The sequence below is a fragment of the Colias philodice genome, chromosome 9, assembly GCF_061535455.1.
Source record: "Colias philodice isolate Cphi_HAF_F1 chromosome 9, ilColPhil1 Martin Lab GWU primary, whole genome shotgun sequence".
In the NCBI taxonomy this organism is placed as follows: domain Eukaryota; kingdom Metazoa; phylum Arthropoda; class Insecta; order Lepidoptera; family Pieridae; genus Colias; species Colias philodice.
Genome location: NC_143094.1, coordinates 5653509 through 5672548, shown reverse-complemented (window position 1 = coordinate 5672548; position 19040 = coordinate 5653509). Strand labels below are relative to the sequence as shown.

Sequence of the window (19040 nt, the reverse complement as noted above, 5' to 3'; positions counted from 1 at the left end):
GGCGCCCTCTAGCGGACAAAACATACAGAGTAAAAAAATAAAGTTAAGATAAATATGCCGTGTTTGGTATCATTTGAAAGCTTTTTACTTGCACATTTTGAATATATATATATTACTAGCATTTCCTTGTGACTTTACCTGTATTCATGGGCTGATTGCATATAATTCACATCTTTTCGTTCCTAGCTTCTTTATTAGTTCATCAATTTAACTTTTGTCAATATTATGCGCCATAAATACACTTTAACACCAAAATAGTACAAATAATAAAAAGTAAAACAACTAAAACCCAACTACGACAAAAAAAGACGCTGAAAAAGTATAAAACAAGATTTTCAGAATTCCACTATGTAGAGATAAATTTTCATGTTTGGAAAGGCGTAGTCACACGTTGTCAAAGTGCTACGGTAGATATATGTAACGTGTGACTACGCCTTTCCAAACATGAAAATTTATCTCTACATAGTGGAATTCTGAAAATCTTGTTTTATACTTTTTCAGCGTCTTTTTTTGTCGTAGTTGGGTTTTAGTTGTTTTACTTTTTATTATTATAATAATAAATAAGAAATGAACTTACACGACATCGAATTTCCGCGGATTTTTAATACATATTAAGGAAATAAGAAAACAACATTCTGTAGATACTTATTGATTTATTTATCTTAGTATAGGTACTTTCAACCTATTCATAAGTCTCATAAATTATTTTTTCTTATTTCTAGGTAAGAGAATATAAACACTAAAATATATTAGCACAGATAATATAATATTATAATTATACATATTTCGTTCAAATACCACTCGCCAACTAGCGCTGGCTCTTGGACTTATTGTAACGTATTTACTGGAAATAGTAATTTGATAATGTTTTGATCAGCAAAATAAGCACGTGACTTATTATTTTATAACTTTGTTCCACTGTGAGCCCCATGGCCTTGACATATGACGCATAATCCCATATACACGTTTTACAAGGTTCACTGGAAGTAGTAAATATGTAGTAATGAAAGAGTTCAATGTCCTCGCACCTGTGATAAATAGAACTATTTATTTAAAATTATAAATACCTGACGTCAAGTTCATTAACATAATATTATTATTTATTATCTTTAACACTTGATATTATTTCATAACCTTTTAATTTCTGAGTGCATCTAATAATGATGTATCAAGGTCCAAGGGTTATGAATATCTATTGGATAAAAAAAATATCTATATAGGTATTTGTTGAAATATATTTATCCATGTCAATATAATACCTCTACGATCAACGATGATTCTTTGACCCAGTTTAAGTAGGAGTAATTTTTTCAACTTTTCCATGTACCTATCGGTCATAGATAAGTAAATAAATATCTTCAGCTAAGCCAACTTGCTTTAAAAATATAAAATTAGACATAAGTAGTCTATCTACATACCTCAGCCAGATCCGTACATCAGGTTTTAGTGGTTAAAAATGTTCATGAATGTAACTATCGATGCAAATTAAAGACTAAAATGCTAGGAGTATTTACTTGGAAATAATAAATTTACGATGTTAAAATATTATTCTATATTTCAGCTTCGTATGTTAACTTAACCTTTTGGTAAATAATATTGATTTCCTATTGGTACTTATTGAAATAAAAAGACCAAATAAAATGAGATGATAATAATCTTGGAAATGAGCACAAACGTCACGCTTGTTTTGTTATACATACATATAACATATTTTTATAGATAAAAATAAATGTTTATCAAGGGAGTTGTTATACATTAGTTGTTTTGTTTCCTACAGCTGATAAGAACAAGCAGTTACATAAGTACAACAATTGTAATGGAAAATATCACGTAAAGGTGTTTATTATATTATTCTACCACATATATAGAAGTTGTTTTCTTTTTTATTTTCTCTATTTTAAATTCGATGCATATTCCAAATGGCAAAAAGGTACCTTTTGAACAGCACATTGAAGGTAAGTAGGTACATACATTTTACTTCATCTTTAACGGCCTAAGAGAAATAAATTTCGATATCGCATTTTAAATTTTGAACAAAGTAGGTAGGCAACATAGAATAGATCTAATAAACTACAGTAGGTAGTTAGTATACCAACGGAACGAACAAGTAGCAGGAAGAAAAGCGGTCACTTTAATTTAAAAATTTGTTACACAAATCTAATCACGTTATTTGGGTTACGAACTATTTGATGCCAATATGATATGCAATCTGTGTAGAATATTGAGCGGTCGTTGACCCGCAAACAAATCGGTTGAATGACACGTCAGTATTCGCTACATTAAAATATTTTTAAAAACTTATTGTGGTAGGACAGGCACGTAAATGCGTTATTTACCTCCATTATCTCTTCCTTATCGGAATATAAAAATGGACGACAGTTGTACATTTAAATACTGAGATATGTAAAGAAGGAATGAATATGATGCTTATAGTTGTCAAAGTTTTACTTGGAAATTTAATATCAATTTACTATTTTAGAAATTGACTACAAATAAATTTTGCTACCCTTTCGAAAGAGAGTTGCATTCATTAATATTGCAAAGTAAACTTATCGCAAAGATAAATTTTGAATCGGGAAATTTACCAGTCCACTAGCACGCAACCTACCGACCACACCCACCAACAAATTCAACAAACTTATAGGTATACGTCGCTACGGTTATCGGTTGCCATATACATTTCGAATTTCACTTTCGTTAAGGTGGTGTAAGACCAGAGACCAGTAAACGGTCCTGGTGTCGTCGACCCCGCGTCCTCGCGGCCGCGTGCCGATTAGATAATTTCCGCGCTGCGTTGTCAAAATACTCATGACCCAATGGTACAGTGAATGCGGTGGGTCAATGAACTGACTACAGTCGTATATACACATACAGCGTATATTCCAATTGCGATATAAAAATTGTTATCGACAAAAAAACGTAGTGGAAGGATTACGATCCGAGCCTGATGATAAACGGAATCTTACAAGGACATGTTATTTCAGCGCGCAGCGATTATAACGCGTATCGTTTCGATAATGTTCATGCATTTTCAGATTACTCGGGGTCATTTACCTTTTCAAGGAAAAGTCACTTTATGTAAATCCTATATGTACTTACTGCGACTTTAAATTACATTCCAATATTTATATACTTGTTTGCACTTTAAGTGGGCTTATTAAGAGTTAATAATTGTAGATAAATAAATATAATTACATATTTGAGTGCTTGTGTTAATAGTTAATACTTACGGTGAAGTACCTTGTATAAATATGTATTTACTCAGCTATTTAAAATTAATTTAAATGAATGAGATCAGTTCTTCTCATAATTATAATTATATTCACAAATAATTTAACAAAACCTGAGCGTGATATCACATGGAGTGGGCAGGGCAGGTGTAGGTAGGTATTCTTCTTGGCATGTGTTTCACCTATATATTGATGTTTATTTACTTCCGGTACATATGCCTAGTTTTTACTTCCGTTTAGTACCTACCTACTTTTAGGTAGTTAGATAGATATTGTACAATAGATCTATAATCTGTACAGTGTACACATTTAAATTTGTGTTCAATTTATTAGGTACGTAAGTATCTATTATAAGAACGATAATAGGTATAATTATTTTCCATGAGCAAACTTGAAAAAAAAAAGTTGTAAGTACAATTTCAATTTGTGGAGTTTGCTGTGAAATAAAATATCACCTATTTAATATTATCTGTATGAAATACACGTAATAATAAATAATAAAATATTGCTTATGGTCCGGGAGCCAGCAGCAGATTTTATGACCAAGTTCCTCTCAAGCGGTAATTAGTAAAATGCATCAAAGTATAGTATTATGAAGCCTCGTGAACGTCAGCTGGAGCTCGGTTGGGGGGAAGAGCGGTTGTAGCCTCCCGTATCAGCTGACGGTGTTTCCACCAAGATACAGCCAGCTGACATATATATTTATCCACAGTTACATATAAGCTATCATCAGGTAAATTTTTGTTTGAGAGGAAATAACGGAAAATAAATTTTTCTTTAAATTTAACTTTCATGTTCGAAACACCAGCTGACGTATAATACACCATGTTGTAACCAGCTGACTATTTTTTTTCGTTGAGATATTGGGTTAGCTACAATTTGACAAATTTTTAGCTGAGAGGAAATGAATGAATGAATGTATTTTTTTTCCTATGTGCGTGGGAGGCTACAACCGCTCACCCCCCCAACCGAGCGCCAGCTGACGGTCACGAGGCTTTATAATACTATACTCTCATGCGTCTGACGAATTATCTCTTGAGAGGAAATAGTTAACCAAATTTGCACCTGGCTCCCTAACCATTAGGTTTTCTAACAATCAATTCCTGTCTTTATCGATACTTGCGTGCGTATTATGCGTAGGTACCTACTAATCCAGGAAACTATTTTCAAAACCTACGATAATTGTGAACTGGGAAAACTTTATTGGGAGTTGCTTTCAATCACCCCTTTCACAATTACCCTCATTGACCCTACTTAACATTCCTTACGTGCAATGACTTCAGTATGACTTCAGCATTAACTAGCTAAAGTATTAGATCATAGAACAGGGTTCAACAACACCATACCGCGATTTGAATGCACTTTATCTGCATAAATATCACTTCATTATCGACACTCAATGGTTTAGTTACCTTTAGAATTTTAATAATTTATAGACAAGTACTTCTGTACTTAAGTGCGTCATCAATACAAATTTTCCTACATTAACCTAAATATTTTATAATCAATAACACTTCGTGCCGATAAGAAAATATCGCTGGTGATGACAGTAATCTTAAGAAGCTAGTTAATTATGTTCCAAGGAATGATAATTATAGATAATACAAATAGAATAATAATCGTAATCCAGTGTGCAGTAGTTTGCAAGTTGCAAGTCAATCAATTGTAAATCTATTCGAACCTTATGGATACAATTTTTGTAAAAATATATATCTATTAGGTTCGCATTTGTTACAATACATTTCAGATTAGTATGCGGATTTGCCATTTCACCTACATTGCAACCGTGCCTTATTAAGGCGTGGCGATACGAAACGCATATGAGAATTTGAATATGCATATTCTAATAGGCGGTGAATGCACGCGGCGACCGGCGCGAGGCCGGCCGCTCACCTTCCTTATGTAACCGAGGTACGAACCAACCACGAAGTACACCGCCCACATTTGAAGAAATGATATATGAGCCAAAGAGGGAGGTACCTGTATATAAAATTTTAGATCTACTGTAAAGCACCGCGACAGAATAATTCAGTGGTCAGCCTATAAATGTAGTGTATGTGTGTTTTAAGAACACGTTAGAGAAGAGCACCATTTTCTCTGAATTAATAGTAGGTATCTTCAGTTGAATGCAAATAGTTTAATAATTGTAAAAGATGGTATATCATCTTTATTTCCAACATTGAACTACCCCGAGATATCTCACCCTCGTTCAACTTTCAGGTGTAGGCACAACCACAGAATATATAATAGTACCTAGTACGCACAACTCGCAAGGCGAGCATGTATAAAACCGGCTGCATATCCAAAAAATGTTAATTTTATATTAATTGTCAACGACACATTTAGGTAAATCGTTATTGAAAAAAAACTGTGTAGTGTACACTTTTGTTTTTACATTTTTTATCAATTTTGTACGTTAACCCTCTATAACTCAATTACATGTTTTTTATTTTTTTAGTTGTTATTGGGTAATTAAACCAAAATAAAAATACACGTGTTTCATAGTTTTTATTTATTGTAATTATTTTCCGAAAAAAATTGAAAAATAGGGAGCGTTGCCTAGGGGCAACACTGAGTTGTGATCTTAAAAACTATACATATAAAAGGAAGTTATGAGAGATGGAAGTTCCTGAAGCAGTTCTTGGTTTTGGTATAGCATAGAGCAACCCCGCATTTTTCGCATGTATTGTGAGTAAATCCGGCGCGGAAACGCGGAAACTTGCACCTAATTTTTTTGTCAGACCATTGGGGCCAGTGCCCAATCTGGTCTTGCCGTACTGCCATAGGAGGTGCATGCTGTGCAGGTCCTTTATGTTTTTTGGCTTGTATCTCGTTTTCCAGCGAACGGCGTCTAGCTGCCTAATATCCATTTCTGTCACACGAAAAGTGCTATTAGGATCATTCTGAACTTGGTAAAGATTGGTCTCTTCTGATATCATCTTGATAAGCTCTTGTGGAAAGACGTAAAAGAAAAACTGGATAGGGGTTTCTAGTTCTAAAAGTTCAGTGCCTAAGTTCATGTTACCCTTGAATCTAAGCTGCTCAGAATTTACCTGTAGGCTCTTCTTCTTCCAGCGTAAATTCAATTTAGTAGGTTTCGTTGCAGTTTTATTTGATTGATTGCTTTGAGCTGATGAAGGAAGAGGACCGTGTGATGCAGTTTCAGCGCTTGGAGGTGATGGAACTGAGCTTTCGTGGTTACTTTCTAAGGTTTCTATTATAGAATCAACGTCGATATCTAAGGTGGAAGTATTGTCTTCAAAAGTTTCTAATTCAGGGGAAAAATCTGGGTCGGCGAGGCTGTCATCGTCGAAATCCAAACCGTCCTCACTGTCATCATCATCCTGCAGCATCGAGGTAATATCCTCTTCTAAAAGGACTCGATGAGGACGCTTACGAGCTGCCCTGAAACATGATATCGAGTGATCACGATATAATCTATACACACACAAAATAATACCCCTATCCGTCAATGTAGCTTACGGGCAACAAACACAAATTCAAAAAAAAGATCAATATAATGAAAATAAATGTTATTGATAACGTCAAATATTAAATATTCAAACACTTACCTGTTCATGTTATTGAAAATAAAGCCTTAAAACTCGAAATAACTATATTTAAATAATTTTCAATTCGGAGCACGCGCGCACTTGTTCAAACCACTAACGACTTTGTAAAAAAACTTCAATTGGTGACAAGTAACGCCATCTAGTGATTAGTTTTTAAACTTGTTCGTTACTTCTGTTAGTAGACTACAGTATACAGTGCGATGTATTGTCAGAAAACGAATTGTATGGATGTAGTGATAGATCGGACGGTATGTTGCTTACAGTCTACATCATGATATAGAGGGTTAAGATAATATAGTATATATAGTATAGTATGTGTTAAGATAGTATAGTATATGTAGTTACGCATCTTGTAAATTCAAGTAGGTAGCAATATGAAATCTCATCATGGGTAAACAAATGTATTGACTTATATAAATATTATGCCGAGCGTGTTTAGGACCCATTGAGGAAAATCACACGCTCGTGTCAAAGAAAATTATATTGGCACTTGCGGCGGGCCACAGATCAATTACGTCGTACTAAGACAATGCAGTTGTTTGCAGATAATAACCAGAATATAAGGAATGAGTAATAAATATACTGATATATAAACCTATAAGTATTTAGGTGGATATGTTATTTTTTTCCTGCAGATTTTATTTCAGATACTTACATCGATTAAAAATCAGAAATAAAAGATGAAATAAAAACACAAAACATTTTGTATAATTTTTTTTTTATTTCATAACAATATGGCACTAAATAAGCTTATAAAAGTATAAAATTAAATTCAATTATTGCTTCTTGATCGAATTCAATTACAATTCGCAACACTTGATAAATTGAAATAGCTGTGAAAATTTTAATATCGCTTTGACAACTCTGATCTTAAACTCACTGATCTTTAACAACTCTGTTAACAATATATAAGCTATCGATTCGTTGTTCTTCTATAAACAATTAAAATACCCTATCCTATCCTACTAATATTATAAATGCGAAAATTTGTGAGGATGTGTGTGTTTGTTATTCTTTCACGCAAATACTACTGCACCGATTACAATGAAGCACACATATAGAGGGTAACTTGGATTAACACATTGGGTAAGTTTTATCCCGGAAATCCCACGGGAACGGAAACTATGCGGGTTTTTCTTTGAAAACGCGGGCGAAACCGCGGGCGGAAAGCTAGTTATATTATAAATGGTGTTTCATTTTGTTAAATTAGCGCATAGTTAAACCACGTTTAACTAGACGCAGAGAATATTAAACAAAACTCATTTGTTCGACGTCAAGCGGATATTTGAAATACATTTAAGGCGATGATTGAAAGGTGCCATTTAAGATACTTGAGATCTTAAAAGGCAACGTTTCTGAATGGATGATTAAACTGAATAGCTATACACCATATGCATAGCAAGTTCAATTTTATAAGAAGGTACATAATATAAGTATGAAACTATAAAAAGTATAGGAGCATTATATTCTATCATCAATCTTATTGTTATGGTTATTGCTAAATTATCGCTTAAAGTCAGTGAAACGTTTTTCTTCTTATAAAGAACTTTCGAGAATACATCATTTGCAGAACGCGAATACATGAAACACAATTTCATTCATACAGAAATTATTCGTAAATTGCCTGCTCATCAGGAATAGCAATTTATCCAATGGATAATTTCCAAAACTAAATCTACAGGCGTGTCACATTTATACGCATTAACCACATACATGTAAATACATAATATGCGAGAATGCCTCACACACATAGAGACGAGAGATTATTTAAATGAATAACTAACACTATAATCAAACACAATAATCAACAGAGAATCGGCAAGATCTAAAAACTGATGTAAAAAATAAAACATAAAACCTTTCGAGTTGTGAAAACTAATCCTAATCATAAACACAAATATATAGTGTTTTGAAAAATTGCTTATACTAAAAGGCGGAAGACACTAATTTACAATAACTATATGCATTACGATCTAAATCATTGATTTTGATCATCAATTCTCTAATTGCTACTGGAATCTGTGATCTTAGAAGTAAGTGTGTATCTATTCTATTTCATATTTTTGTGTGATTTTAAAATTTAACATGTCACATTCCGATATCACAGATCATTACTATTTTATATGGCTTAAGTATTGTATTCTTTTTGTAACACGCACTAGGCACATTGTCAAGTATCAAGATTACGTTATAAAACATATCAATTTCTAAACGAGCTTTATGAGAAAAATCACTATTTATTACTAGCTTACTAGGATTGGTCGTTGTTCGAAATTCGACATTCTCACTCAAACGACTCTCACCCCTATTCCTAAATACATATCGGCAAATCCAAAAATATGCATTTTATTACGAAAAGTGAAAACTATGAAAAAAATCATTTGATCATAATCATCCTAAAAACGTAGAGTGGAAGACTATTATTAATACTTATATCAAATTATATGACATTTAATTGACATAAAACGGCATGCTACCAAGCTCCTTACTGGCCAACCTAGCTGCCCTATTCAAGGTGACATTACAATGCGTATGCAACGCTTCCAACATATCACTGTCCTTCTTACTCCATACATTTTCCATGGCCGCCGAGAAAGCAGTACAAGAGTACGTGCAAAGCAAACTTATTAGAATACACACTCTCATTCTGAGAGCGTCGCTCGGTTGTTCTAGAAGTTTCAGGAACCGAAACGTTTTGTCGTCGAACAGAATGCGCTCTATGACGTCAGCGTGCTCGGGCAGATCCTGGAGTATTGTGATTAGAAGACCAACGATGTTTAACACTATTCGAGGCGTTTTTGTATCTGCAACAATAGGTAAATTTATACTCTTGCAAAGAAGATTAAGAGTCAAATAAGAATAAAAAGAAAAGCCTCCGCTATTAAGGGTGTTCAAAAAATCGACAGCTTTCTAGCGAGAATGGAAGATTAGAAATAAAGGATGGAAATATTGCTTTAACACGATAAAGTGAAATACACACGAAAGCTCGCGTGTCGTGACTGGATAGCAAGTTTTACAATTATTTTTTTTAATTCGCGAGCGAAGGCGTGAGCGAAAATATAGTCTTTCTATAAAAAAAAAAGTAATTTATTATACACTAGCTTTACGCCCGCGGCTTCGCCCGCGTTTTCAAAGAAAAACCCGTTCCCGTGGGATTGCCGGGATAAAACCTATCCTATGTATTAATCCAAGTTACTCTCTATATGTGTGCCTAATTTCGTGGTAATCGTTTCAGTAGTATTTGCGTGAAAGAGTAACAAACATCCATACATACAAACTTTCGCCTTTATAATAGTATTAGGATAAATTAAAAGACTATAATGCTACTCACACATATTCAGCAGTCTGGTGAACACAGTATGCGCGTGATGCGTCGCCAGCGACGTAGCGAGCTGTCGCACGGCTCGGCACGAGCGGGCGCAAAGCCACGCGCATACTTCTAACATGCGACTTACACCACGCAATCTTATAAAAAAAAAATTGGTTGTCTGTAAAGTCGGTTTACTGACGATAGTTGAACGTGACAACGTCCGATTGTGCTTCTTTGTCGCTCTTTCCGCGCTCTCGCTTGCACTTCAAGCCTTACTTGGAACGCCTCAGAGCGAGGTAACGCCGCATGAGTCATGTTTTTTCGTGCGTGCAACCGGCTCTATCGAATTATAAGACGTTGTCGCGTCAACAATAATTTTTATTACTTAAATTGTTACAAACAAACGGACTATTAGGTTGTAATCTGTATAATATAAATTTAGAATATAGTATACCTTTCCTCAGCACCGTCATCTGTGTCCTTTGTATCCTTCATGAGAGTATTTATAGCCGCTATAAAGTTGTATACGACTTTTGCTTCTAGGTAAACCTGGTAACAATTATGTAATATTTTTAATGTAAATCGTTTGCATTTTAAACAAATTGAAAAACATTGACAATTGTTCATCTTTTTACTTCGAGTTAGCATCACATACTTTGGGCTAAAAAACTAAACTACAAGTCTAGTTCCTTCGTATTTCTACAACAATTGAACATTTATCATTTTATAAAAAAATATTAAGTCAAAAACACTCACATCCTGTATATTAAGGAGCGTATGTCTGGGCAGTGAGTGCGACAGCGAAGGCAGAGCTAACAGCGCTGCGACCGCGCCGCACACACGCGCACCCTTGGCCCCACGAGCGGCACTACCCACCACACCTACCACCATACTCACCTGATACCAAAATAATACTTTAATTTTACTTTTAGGTATCTACATCAGCTACCCACCTCACCTACCGCCATACTCACTTATGATACGAAACAGTATGAGTATTTTATTTATAATGGGAATAACATATTTATTACATGGGGCGTATAATCAGAATGGCCACGAAATAATTATCTTTGTAATAATTCTACTAGCTTTTCCGCTGCGGCTTCGCCTGCTTTGTCTAAAACCTAATGGATTATGATATTTACGAAAACTAAAACCTTCGGAAAGCGACTTAATTCTATGTACCTAGTGATTCTATAAAGTATTAAAACAATAAACTAAAAAATAAATATTCAGGAAAAATCATCAAAATTACTGCACGAAACTGCAAAATTCTCATTTTGAATGTGCATGAAAATAACACAAGTGTGTCAAGAACATTTTTTACTATATTTCAAATTTAACGCCTGAATACACAACCTAATCTTTAACCAAACTTTGGCCATTGTCAAATATAATTTGGCTGAGTACATTATGCAATTAGTGACAAGCCTATTTGGTCAATATTATTTCGTAAACTCGTTGAAACATAATGTTATCTTAACAAAGTGAAGAAATAAAACAATTATTGCTTCTGTAAATGTTTTAGGTGATGATGTAACGATTCTATTTTAAACGAATTTACTCTGGATTAATTTTAAGCTGAAATTAATCGTAACTTTAGCTTTAATATGATTTGGGCTTACCATGTTTAATTGCGTCAGAGATTCAACATCACCCTCCATGACTTCTGTTATATTGGAATTCAAGAATGCTTCCCATTCCTCCAATTCTATAGATGACGGTTCTTTTACTGAAATAAAATATATTGTATTAAAACATATTATAGGTATAAAAGCCATTGTAAGGACTACGAATATATTCAGTACTAATAATAATTAAAGTAACAATGTAAAATTACGTTTTTACTTTATTTTAGAAGCACCAAAATCTAATATTTTTAAGCAAATACTTAAATAAATGAAATACCTTCTTCTTTCTCCTCTACCAAACAAATATCATTATTAGCAATTTCCTTCTCATCAACAGTTTCTTCGATAACTTCAATCTTTTCCGTATCTTCATCTTTATCTTCCTTCCCATATTTAATATTGTCTGTCTCTTCTTTACTTATTGTTTCAATGGCCGGTTCACTTGTACGTCTTTGCGCCTCAGTTTTATTTTTATCAATACTCCTACTGAAGTGAAATGATCTTTTGATACTTCTTGTCAATCTGTTACCACCACTACCAAATCTTAGTTTATCTTTAGAGAATTGTAATAGCTTCTGTTTATATGACGGAGGAACACTTTTACTAAGTCCAGCACTAACTTCGTCATTACATTTGACCGCACTTTTAGGATTCTCCAAACTTTGAGAGGCTGTACTACCAGCTTTTTTTTGTTTGACGTCTTCAACATCATGTTTATCCACTTGCAGTATCATTTCTTCTGTTTCTTTAACAATTTCCTTGTCATGTTTTTCTTCGTCAATCTTTTGCATTTTCAACTCTTGTTTATTAGCTGCCATTAATTGGGCCATGTTTTTTTCGAGGTTACATACAACTAGGTTTGAGTTATTCATTACATTGAATTCGTGTCTAAGTAATTTCGCGTTTGCAGCCGTTATTGGTTGCGACTGGTCTTCATCGTCAGTTTTAAGACTATCCCTAACACTGAAAGCACTAGTTGCTCGAACACTGTCGTCATCGGACATAGGAACACACTCCATTGCTTGCATAACACCATGAACGTTTCTCAAATCATGTTCGCGACCCTGAGGTTTAGTATTTGCTTCCATTTTGGCCCTTGTAAATAAAAAGATATTGGTAAGTACCTTTACAGCTAGGATATTACTTAATTATTAAAAAAGATGAGCATATAGCAAAGTTTCAATACGAAAAATAATCACATTCTAATAATAAATTATTAAACATAATTTACAAAAAAACTTGCAATATTACAATTGGAATTATTAACAATACACATACTTGGAATTTTTGCTCATTTTCTCAGTCTGTAAGAACTTAGCTTCTTGTTGGCTATAAGAAAGTGGTTTTGTGAAAGGTGAATCGCTCTGGACATCTTCAGGTAGAATAAGAATATGGCCGCAAACAAATGGGTGTTCTAATATTTCTGGCCAGCTCATTCTTTTAACTGGATCCTTGTGCAATAAACCCTGAAAATATGTTTCAAAAATTGTAGTACATTTAATATCTTAATTTTATGTTAGGTCTTACATAGCACTACTAATATCCATTTTCAACCAAAAGCGTCTTGAGTACAATTTCTTTTAAGACTCATTACAATAAGAAGACAACTAATTTCATCTTTAATGTTTTATTTTCATGATATTAGTGTAGTTAAACGAAAAATTTTACCTGAAGGAACGACCGAGCCTCTGCACTTATAAAACTGGGCCACTGTACAGGTTTATGTCTAATCATTCTGACTAACTGCCATATGGACATTGTACAAAATGGAGGTTGCCCCGCCATCAACTCATATACTATACACCCCAGAGACCAGAGATCAGCCTGGAATACATTAAAAAAACATTATAAATAACACTGTAAAGGGTGCTGTTAGTTTACTTTCTGCAAGCAATCCAATATAAATACATAAAACAATAATAAATACATTTTCAAAAATTTTGTGTAAGTATCAATTTTTATTTTATTATAAAATATGAATGTGTTTGCAATACAATTTCTATTAATCATGTAAGGAAATATATTGTATACATTTGCCATTTAAGTAGCAATTGCTTTATTTTCAATAATTAACATATAATTAAATTTCTAATAAATCTAAATACCTGATGGTCATATGGCTTCTCATCGATCAACTCGGGAGCCATATACAGTGGAGTTCCCTTGATGGATGTCAGTATATGGGTAGCATTGGTCATTATTCGAGCTAACCCAAAGTCACACAACTTTGCCCGTCCTGTGCTATCTAATAGCACATTTTGAGGCTTGAGATCTCTGTAAAGTAATATACAATTTATACAATTTGGACTAAAGCTAATTTGTTGTAGTATTGTCATAGTAAGTATTATTTTTTGACTTTGAATTGATGATACATTAAGTAAAATTTGTAAAAAGAAAATTCTGAATTTCTTTATCTTATTAGTGTAGGTACATGGGAAACTAGGTATAATTTCTTTGAAAAACTTAGAATTTATGTCAAATTTACTTTAGTTAACTCAAATTAAATTAAGTTCTTTATTTCCTAAAATAAGATAATAGGTTATTCGAATTACCTGTGAAGAACTCTATGAGAATGTAAATAGTACAAAGCTGAAACTAAATCCCATGTTATCTTCTTCACTTGCTCTTCATTCAAACAGCCTTCTTTTGCAAGAATACTATGTAATTCCTTCTCAGCATATTCTGTGACAACAACTAGTTCTGATTCTGTATCAAAACTATCAATCATCCGAATTATATTTGGGTGGTTCAGCTGCCGTTGGATGTCACATTCTTGTCTCAAGTTTTTTAGATCTTTAGACGATCTCCCTTTCTGAAAGCGATATGAATATACATATTATTGTTAAGTACAATGCTCAATAGCATTATAATAATTTAATTAATAAAGCAATGCAATATTCTTATTATTAAAAAGTTTTAACTCAACTAAATATGATCATATACGAACCTTTCTTATAACTTTTAAAGCTAATACAACATCAGTTTCTTTGTGCTTTGCTTTAAATACTCTTCCAAAAGAACCTTCGCCAACGAATGAAATAACGATGTAGTTTTCCATTTGTATTTATACATACAATTACCAAATTAATAATTCTACACCAAGTTTTTACTGAAATAGTGCCGAAGTAAGAATATTGTTTAATTTTAACTTATTTATACATTGATAACAACAGTACAACGTTCAAGGTAAGGCGATGTAAATCACATAAATAAGTTAAGCTTTATCGTTTATCGTAACTTGAAATTTGAAAACTTTACAACAAAATAAAAACATTAAAATTGTAAACACTCAACACAAATGTCAGTGAATTTGACAATTAACATTGACATTGTCTGTCAGTATTGACGTTAGGGATGTCCAATTTCTAATTACGATTTTCTCTCTGGAAACCGATTTTTGAGGAGGAATTAATTTTTATTTCAATGACTATACACAAACTTATAGCAATACCGTGGAAAATAATATTCTTAAGATGTTCAAATTTTTTCATATTTAGTACTTAGATATTGCTGAGGAGATTTACAAAATATTTGAATTTGTCAAATTGACTAACCTTCTTGCCATACAAGAAGAACAAAAAAAAATGATTTGAGTAAAAAAAAGTTTGAAATTTAAAACAGTTTGTACCACAGGTTTTGTGTGGATGGGATAAAGGATATTTGCTAAACTTATCAATTCTTATAAAAAATACAACAATCATTCTCATCAAGGCACTAATTACCTACCTTAACGGCTAGGTTATTCTTGTGGAAAAATCACAATGTATTGAAAGTATAATAATAAACATATGGAAGGGAAATAACTAGTTAAGTATGGTGTCTAAAAAGTGCTAAAAAGAGTAATAGAAATATTTACTTTTTCTCAGTAGGCATCAGGCACAGCTATGTGTATAGTTTAATTATTATTATTGTGTTGACATAATTATAAAAATTAAACACCCAAAACCAAAAATTCTTTCATTTTTACACAATTTTTCCAAATCTCAACTTATCTTAAAAAGTGCACCATTTGCGAAGTGCACCATTTGAGAGGTGTACCAGTTGCGAAGTATACCATTTGAGAAGTGTACAAGTTGCTAAGTTCACCATTTGAGCATGGTGTACAAGTTGAGAAGTGCACCAAATGCGTCAAACCCACTTCGACGACGAAGTATTTCTATTAGACTATACTATAGACGACGACATTATTAAAATTAATATACAGATGACATTATATTTTCATAGAATTTGCTCGTTGATTATTTACAGGTACAAATAATCAACATTGTTTTTGTTATAATTTAAATAATACAGCAATATTTACCCGTGTTCTTGTTTCAGTTACTCTGCAGTTATTCATAATATAAGGTGCAGTAGCGATGTTTAAAATAACAAATGTAGTAATTTTTTGCATATAAATAATATTTTACCTACACACCTACGAGTGAAAAGACTTTGAAGTCTTTAGTTTTCATTTTTTTTTCAATTTAATTATGTGCTATTTTAAACGGCTTCCGTCTCAGTATAGGTACAGTGCTGATGTAGTAGGTATAAATGCGTTATTCGAACTATCTAATTACCCTCCCTGTTCCCACGCGACAAATGACGGCTGACGCGTCTTTAAATTTTAAGATTAAAAGACGCGTCAATAACTTTAACGTTAGACTTTATGATATACTGAAAATTTTAAACATGAGTTAGCACTGAGCACTGACCATTAAAATATATCGAATTTCCTGTCGAATATAAATCGAACCATAAATTTCAGATCAAGGAGGACAGAACTTAAAAATAATTTGTGCTGGTAGTGCTGGTACAGACTTTTCTTTGACTGTGTGCACATAGTAGGGTAGATACACAATTAATTTTTAACTTTTATATTTATAACACTTTAATTTTTTAACTTTGGATTGTCAATCCTATCATTTATAGGATACGTAAGAAACGTAAGTAGGTACCTACAGATGCGATAATTTTTTTTAAATATTAATATGTAAGTGTGCATTTATTTCCATTAGAATAAAAAATAGAAAATGTTTTATATTATGATGTCTACAAGTGTATCATTTCCGAAATAGCCGCCAACAGCTGATGGAACAATATTTATAACATCGCTGTCATATTCGTAACATTTGAAAATATTAAACTTCGTGAATCGCTGTAGCTCATTAATGTCAACGTTACAACACATTCTTCCTTCCTATAAAAATAAATATCTGCCAATAGACATTCACAAATTGGCTATATTAAATAGCATCCCCGGGTTCTGTATAGGCTCGTCTGACTTGTCATAGGTAATTTATATTCTTCTACTTAACCGCGTATAATCCAAGCAACCATAATTCACGATTATTTAATCATAGAAAAGTCAAGACGTTACAGTTTAGACACAACATACTGATTTGTGAATCATCATACGTGAAAATTTTAATTATGAGTATCTTAAATCTCAAAAATACTTTGATATTATCTTTGCTTTAGATCTAACAAATCCTCAACGTGTTACAAAATAAATATAACGAAAACCATTTTCTCAGCGGATTGTTAATGATTTCCAGCTGCTTGCAGTACCCTAAACGATGCGTAAGTACTCGGCTACTCGACCAGATGTTTTAATTTACAAGATAATATTATTGACTCGTGTATAAAACGCTCGTAAAGAAGACGGCCTAGTCGCAATATCGACACACAAAAATGCTCTGTGGCATCCAAGCGGGATTTGTTAATGCTTTGTTGTCTATCATCTATTTATACTTTTATTTTGCAAGCAGCTGTAAGATATAAAGCTCCGGATCGCGTACACAATAAATACCAACTGGGCCGTAGCATGGGCCGAAAGCATTTATTTCACGTTTAAACATATTTCGCAGCCGTGCACATTCTGTAAACAAACGAATCAACGTGGGTGTATGTGAGGACAATATGATTTCAATTCTCATTTCTGTGTAATTAAAAAAACAAGCTTAGATCTGCTTTTAATTGAAATTCCGTCTAACAAGACAACTATTTTGCTGTAAAAATAGTTGTCTTGTGAGAAGATTTAAGTAAGTATAAATTCCAAAGCATTGAGGCTAGACACCACTAAAAGAAATGCAGTCGCTACAATTCAATATCGAGTAGCCGTAATTATTTATCATTTGGCAGAATTTTTTCCCAGACAGTATATTTTTTGACAGAATATAGGTTATGGCATGAAGAAATGAACTATATTTATTAGATGCGTTCAAAAGCTTAGCCATTATGCTTCGATCGTCTATTCCATCATGGGTGTTGATTTCTGGTTCAATAGATTAATTAAAGTAAGAATAAACATTTGCATGGTCTATATAAATAAGAAAGTAACTCTCTGTATTTTTCATTTGAAATTATAAATGTAAAATTGACTGTTATATATGTTGTTGATTTTAAAATAAATCTAAAAAATGAGAAGTTTATCTATAGAGATTTGGAAGTAAAGTATTATTTTTGTTGCACTCTACTTCTCTGATAAGAATAGTTTTATGTATTTTTATGTAGGTAGATTATGAACAACAAAAAAGCTTCTCAAGGCTGAATTTAGTATTACTAAAAATAAATAAACTAATTAAAATATAATGTGTAAAGCTTGTACGTATAACCATTATTAAGATGTGTTACTTGCATTAATTTCTTGGAAATGATCGTATTTTTATTGGCAACTGTTGGGTGTTAATGGCTTGACTGAAATAAATTCACGCGATACAATAGGCAATCTAACTATTCGTATGTTGAAATAGCGAATTATTTACGTAAATAAAACTGTCAATTAAATTTAAAGGAAAACTACAAAATATTCCTAGTTTTCTCAATCATAAAACAGTCTGGAAGTACCTACTTATCTTTTGAAAAAAGATTTATTTCGATGTGTTCCGACTACCTTTTATAATATTGTACCAATTTACAAGAATACGAAATTCAAATCCGTCCTATACAAAAATACAGTCAAAAATTATACCAAAGCAAAGGTGAAACGCTCAACATATAACATTTCCTTCAGAAGCGCAATTAACGTAAATAAACATTCACAATGTAAATAATAAACGGCTATACTGCAAACAGCTCGACGGGATATATAGCTATAACATTCAATGAGCGTGTGAGGATAAGACGGGCGCTTGCTTACACATCGGCACCACGATCACCGTGTTTACGTTTTTCCTGACCACGTTTTCGACTAAAAATATGTTAGCATCCTGCCGTTTGGGGGTAACGCTATTGGTCGGATCGCAGGAAGCCGTGAAGCCGCTGTGGGGCCACCGTTCCCCCCCGCCCCCGCACCGCCTCCCATTTTATGTGAAAG

The 19040-nt window shown here is 33.0% G+C and overlaps 1 protein-coding gene across 1 annotated transcript; it reads right to left on the bottom strand.

The window, feature by feature from the left end:
- Positions 1 to 7543: 7543 nt before the first annotated feature.
- On the bottom strand, positions 7544 to 15020 carry fu (STKc_STK36 domain-containing protein fused). Its single transcript, XM_089699091.1, has 11 exons — positions 14691 to 15020; positions 14296 to 14555; positions 13849 to 14017; positions 13412 to 13567; positions 13022 to 13209; positions 12021 to 12838; positions 11738 to 11844; positions 10869 to 11009; positions 10567 to 10661; positions 10134 to 10267; positions 7544 to 9606 (listed from the first exon to the last, which is right to left on the bottom strand). Exons 1-11 carry the CDS (start codon positions 14799 to 14801, stop codon positions 9254 to 9256), a joined length of 2532 nt encoding a protein of 843 aa, XP_089555217.1. The 5' UTR covers positions 14802 to 15020; the 3' UTR covers positions 7544 to 9253.
- Positions 15021 to 19040: the final 4020 nt, after the last annotated feature.

Bases quoted from the DNA above. Each gene is read 5' to 3' on its own strand.
- fu (XM_089699091.1), bottom strand. From the start codon at position 14,801: ATGGAAAACTACATCGTTATTTCATTCGTTGGCGAAGGTTCTTTTGGA. The intron at 11,010-11,737 runs GTAAGCCCAAAT...TTTTGGTATCAG, and splicing joins CTCTGACGCAATTAAACATG to GTGAGTATGGTGGTAGGTGT. The intron at 10,662-10,868 runs GTGAGTGTTTTT...AATTGTTACCAG, and splicing joins CGCTCCTTAATATACAGGAT to GTTTACCTAGAAGCAAAAGT.